This window comes from Arachis stenosperma, chromosome 9 (genome assembly GCF_014773155.1).
Source record: "Arachis stenosperma cultivar V10309 chromosome 9, arast.V10309.gnm1.PFL2, whole genome shotgun sequence".
Taxonomy (NCBI): domain Eukaryota; kingdom Viridiplantae; phylum Streptophyta; class Magnoliopsida; order Fabales; family Fabaceae; genus Arachis; species Arachis stenosperma.
In genome coordinates this window covers 153940860-153946425 of record NC_080385.1, presented here as the reverse complement: position 1 = coordinate 153946425, position 5566 = coordinate 153940860, and the positions used below count along the sequence as shown (strand labels likewise).

General features: G+C 52.2%; 1 protein-coding gene across 1 annotated transcript; it reads left to right on the top strand.

Moving 5' to 3' along the window:
* The first annotated feature begins 590 nt into the window (after positions 1–590).
* LOC130950160 (uncharacterized) lies at positions 591–4196 on the top strand. Its single transcript, XM_057878696.1, has 4 exons — positions 591–1512; positions 1621–1982; positions 2067–3410; positions 3516–4196. The coding sequence occupies exons 1-4, from the start codon at positions 591–593 to the stop codon at positions 4194–4196; spliced, it is 3309 nt and encodes a 1102-aa protein (XP_057734679.1).
* The last annotated feature ends 1370 nt before the right edge of the window (positions 4197–5566 follow it).

The window sequence follows — 5566 nt, the reverse complement described above, 5'->3', positions numbered from 1 at the left end:
AGTCGGAAAGTTCAATAACTACACTCCACTCACTCTCCCGATCGTTGAAGTTTACCAACAAATAGCTGAAAAGGGGATTCTCCCGAAGCCCCGACCACTTAAGGACCGAACCGGGGGAAACGAGCCTTTACTGCGAATACCATAAGGGGTACGGCCATCAAACACAGGACTGTTTCGACCTGAAGGATGCACTGGAACAGGCGATAAGGGAAGGAAAGCTAGCCGCATTCTCCCATCTCATCAGGGAGCCGAGAAGGCGTTATCGCGATCAAGATGAGGAAGCCAAGACGCGCTCGACCAGGAGGCGGCAGGAGCCTGAAGACGGGAACCATGGCCTCACCGTGATAAACGTGGTAACAGCAAAGAACGCCGCACCAAAGTCCCGGTCGGCACACAAGAAAGACGCCAAGGTTCTGGCGATCTCATCTACACCAGTGCAAAGCACCAAAAAACCCCCATCCATTTCCTTTGGCCCAGAAGACCAATGATTCAGCGACTCCCCGGAAAACCCTCCCATGGTCATAACGGCCAGAGTGGGAACCGGCCTCGTCAAACGGATCCTTGTCGACACAGGAGCTGATTCAAACATCATGTTCCGCAACGTGTTCGACGCACTAGGGCTGAAGGATGCCAACCTGACGACACACCAGCACGGGGTCATAGGGTTAGGCGACCACTTCATCAAACCAGACGGAGTTATTTCCCTACCAGTTTCGATGGGACAGATGCAAGGCCGAAGATCGGCGATGGCTGAGTTCGTGATACTGAGAGACTCCACAGCCTACAACATCATCCTGGGAAGAAAAACAATCAATGATTTTGAGGCCATAATCAACACCAAACTACTAGTTATGAAGTTTGTCGCCGATGATGGATCCGTAGGAACCATAAGAGGAGACCTCGAGACGGCGGTTGCTTGTGACAACGTCAGCCTTTCCCTCAGAAAGAAGTCCAAGGAAGCATCTGGCGTATTCCTAGCCGACCTTGATGCCAGAGTAGAGGATAACCCGAGGCCGGAACCAGAAGGGGACCTGGAGAAATTTAGCATCGGTGACGAAGGGGGAAGGTTCACATTCGTTAACAAGAACCTCCCACATGAGTTGAAGGAGCCTTTGATTGAGATGATAAGGGCTAACAGGGACTTGTTCGCATGGACACCAGCCGACATGCCGGGCATAGATCCACAGATCATCTCTCATCACCTAGCCGTCAAGCCAGGAGCCCGCCCAGTCGCTCAACGGAGGAGAAAAATGTCGGCGGAAAGGGCAGAGGAGGTAGCCAAGCAAACGGCCGACCTCCTAGAAGCAGGCTTTATACGAGAAGTGGATTACACGACGTGGCTCTCAAACGTGGTGCTGGTGAAAAAGCACAATGGCAGGTGGAGAATGTGTGTGGACTACTCTGACCTTAACAAAGCATGCCCCAAAGACTGCTTCTCCCTCCCCAATATAGATGCACTCGTCGACGCTGCGGCGGGGTACCGGTATCTGAGCTTCATGGACGCCTACTCCGGTTACAATCAGATACCGATGCACCGACCAGACGAGGACAAAACGGCGTTCATAACGCCAGGAGGAACTTTCTGCTACAAGGTAATGCCGTTTGGCTTGAAGAATGCAGGAGCGACATATCAAAGGCTGATGAACAAGATATTCCACGACCTTATAGGAAAAACGGTCGAAGTTTATGTGGACGACATCCTGGCAAAAACAACACGACCTGACGACCTGCTAAACGACCTGGCAAGTGTGTTTGCGTCCCTCCGTCAACACGGTATGAGACTGAACCCCCTCAAGTGCGCCTTCGCCATGGAAGCCGGCAAATTCCTGGGATTCATGATAACCCAGAGAGGGGTAGAAGCCAACCTGGAGAAATGCCAGGCAATACTCCAGATGAAGAGCCCAGGCTGTGTCAAAGACGTCCAGAGGTTGGCAGGGCGATTGACATCACTTTCCCGGTTCCTCGGGGCCTCGGCGACAAAGGCCCTACCATTCTTCAACCTCATGAAGAAAGGGATGGCGTTTGAGTGGACACCCGCGTGCGAAGAAGCCTTTCAACACTTCAAGGAAATCCTAGCGGCACCTCCCGTTCTCGGGAAGCCAAGGGACGGGGAGCCACTGTACCTGTACCTCGCTATAACAAGCGAAGCCCTGGCCGCGGTACTAGTATGGGAGGACGGGAGGACCCAACAACCAGTCTACTTCATAAGCAGAGCCCTACAAGGAGCAGAGTTAAGGTATAGCAAGTTGGAAAAGCTAGCCTTGGCACTCCTGACTTCCTCAAGAAGGTTAAAACAGTACTTCCAAAGTCACCGAGTGGTCGTCAGAACGGACCAAGGAATCCGACAAGTTCTCCAAAAACCCGACCTGGCGGGAAGAATGATGACTTGGTCCATCGAACTCTCTCAATATGACATACAGTACGAGCCCCGGCAAGCCATCAAGGCGCAGGCCATGGCGGATTTTTTGGTCGAAGTAACAGGAGATCCAGGCGAAGACACGGGTACACGGTGGAAGCTCCATGTGGACGGAGCCTCCAACCAGACCTTCGGAGGAGCCGGGATCATCCTAGAAAGTCCAAACGGGGTCGTATACGAGCAGTCGGTCAAATTCGAGTTTCCCATCTCGAACAACCAAGCAGAATACGAAGCCCTCATAGGAGGCTTGACCCTAGCAACAGAGGTCGGCGCAAAAAGGCTGGAAGTGTGCAGCGATTCCCAAGTCATCACTTCCCAAGTAAACGGCAGCTATCAAGCCAAGGACCCCTTGTTGCAAAAGTACTTGGAAAAGGTCAAAAGCTTGAGCCAAAAGTTTGACGAGGTCACGGTCCAGCACGTACCCAGAGAAAGGAACACACGAGCAGACCTCCTATCAAAGTTAGCCAGCACTAAGCCAGGGGAGGGAAACCGGTCTCTCATCCAAGGCATGACAAGGGAACCTGCAATCGCCCTACACGTAACAACCCTAAGCTCTTCATGGCTAGACCCCATCACCAGCTACCTAGAACACGGCCAAGTCCCTGGTGACCAAAAGGATGCGGTGAAATTAAGGAGGGAAGCGGCCAAATACGCTATCATCCAGGGACAGCTGTTCAGAAAAGGGCTCAGCCAACCCCTACTGAAGTGCCTACACCCCGACCAAACGGACTACGTCCTCAGGGAAGTCCACGAGGGCTGCTGTGGGCACCACATCGGAGGAAAAACCCTAGCAAGGAAGTTGATCCGAGCTGGGTACTACTGGCCGTCGATGATGGCAGACTCCAAAGAGTTTGTCAAAAAGTGCATGAAGTGCCAACAGAACGCCAACTTTGCCAAGGCTCCGGCAAACGAGCTGAGCTTGTTGACGACTTCCCGGCCGTTCGCTCAGTGGGGAATCGACCTCGTAGGGCCCTTCCCTGTCGGCCCTGGGCAGGTCAAATACCTCATAGTGGCAATTGATTACTATACCAAATGGATAGAAGCCGAACCATTGGCCAGCATATCCTCTGCCAATTGTAGGAAATTCATGTGGAGGCAGGTGATAACACGGTTCGGGATACCAGAAGTCGTCATCTCGGACAACGGCACACAATTTGCTGACAAAAAGTTCACAGAATTTCTCAACGGCCTAGGTATAAGGCAAAAGTTCTCTTCGGTAGAACACCCTCGGACGAACGGGCAAGTGGAGTCCGCCAACAAGGTTATCCTTTCAGGGCTAAAAAAGAGGTTGGACAATAAGAAGGGTGCTTGGGCCGACGAGCTAGCATCGGTCCTCTGGTCTTACCGAACAACCGAGCAATCCTCCACCAAGGAAACTCCTTTCCGATTAACATACGGGGTAGATGCGGTGATCCCCGTGGAGATCGGTGAACCGAGCCCGCGATTGCTTTTGAAAGGAGTGGAGGAAACTGTAGAAAAGGACCTGATTGATGAAGCCCGGGAAATGGCCCATTTAACGGAAACAGCGCTAAAACAAAGGATAGCCCTGCGCTACAACACCAAAGTGCTCAAGAGGGACTTTGAGCCTGACGACCTCGTCCTGAGACGGAATGATATCGGCCCACCGACCCCAGGAGAAGGCAAGTTGGCGGCAAACTGGGAGGGCCCTTACAGAGTGAAAAAGGTGATGGGAAAAGGAGCCTTTAAGTTAGAAAGGCTCGATGGCAAGGAGGTCCCGAGGACATGGAACGCCGACAACCTAAGAAGATTCTACTCCTAAAAGGCGGAACGACATGCCGGCTAATCTAGCTAAGTAGTCAATTTGTCATCTGAACTTTGTAGCAACTTCCAAGTTTTTTATGTGGATACCGAATAAGATACACTTGTGTAAATTCTCTATTCTATTGCACCTCCGTCTTAACAGATAAATCATCTTGCCGCGACAAGCAACGACACCTAACCCGGGACTGATCACCCCGGGAGGTCGTCAACTACCGCTGTAACAAACGACTACACGAGAGCCAGCGGGCCGCCGGTATAAACAACCATAAACCAAAAACGGTTACTAGAAACAATAACGCAATCGGACAAGTGAGAAAAAATTTATCGCGACAACACGAACAAGCGACTTAAAAGTCATTGTTCACAAGCCAAAATTAAAACGGCTAAAACTAAATTGTTCATAAGCCAAAACGGCTAAAATCAAGTACAAGCCAAAACAAAACGGCTAAACAAGAAACAGCGAAACAAAGACTTCATGTTTTCGGAGCATCAACAACCTGGCCATCCTTAATAATCTTAAAAACGCCAATTGCCGACGTGTCGAACTCGGGGGCAACAATTTTAATTTGAGCCTTCAGGGCCTCCTCGGTACCCAAAATCGCGCCTTTGCCCTGTTTGACGACGTCCTTGTATTTGGCCTTCCATTTTGCCAGTTCGGCCTCCACGGCCTGCTTCTCTTTCTCAACTTCGGCCGTACGCTTCTGCGCCTCGCCGACCTGTTTCTCCAAAGTCATCTCACGCTCGACCAAACGTTCGATCGTTGCGTCCGACTCCTTCTGTTTCTTCTCGGCAGCTGTTAACTTTTGTTCGGCGGAGGTAGCTTTCTGCTCAGCGATGGTAGCCTTCTTCTCGGCGGCGTCCAACTTCTCCGAGGACTGAGTCAACTGCTGCCGGAGAGTTTCCACTTCACTTTTCAATGCATTGTTGGCCTTCCCAGCGGAGTCCAGCTTCCGACGGAGAGACTCCATCCCGGATAGCTCGAACTCGGCTTTCCGGGCTATCACGGCTCCCCGCAGAAGAGTTCGGTACATCCACCTCGCCTGCCCGGCAAGGGAAGACTCATGGAAGTACTCCTCCGTGCCAGGAATGAGCTGGGTATCTATGAAGTTGCTGGCATCGAAATTCCTTTCCATGACGGTAAGGACACCTTCGGGACTAGATGACGCCGTGGATGTCTTCTTTCTCTTCCTCTTCAGGTTAGAGACCTCCACCACCTCCTCCTCCTCATCATCCGGGGTGGGCACCGAGTCCCCAGTCCCGACAACCTCACGAATGGGAGAAACGCGGGCCGCCTTACCCTTACCACCTTCAACCGAGGCGCCCTGAGCCGAGGTCCCGATCCCGTCAGTTGCGGCCTCCTGCTCGGGA

Bases quoted from the DNA above. Each gene is read 5' to 3' on its own strand.
- LOC130950160 (XM_057878696.1), top strand. From the start codon at position 591: ATGTTCCGCAACGTGTTCGACGCACTAGGGCTGAAGGATGCCAACCTG. The intron at 1,513-1,620 runs GTTACAATCAGA...TGAAGAATGCAG, and splicing joins CTTCATGGACGCCTACTCCG to GAGCGACATATCAAAGGCTG. The intron at 1,983-2,066 runs GCCCTACCATTC...CAACACTTCAAG, and splicing joins TCGGGGCCTCGGCGACAAAG to GAAATCCTAGCGGCACCTCC.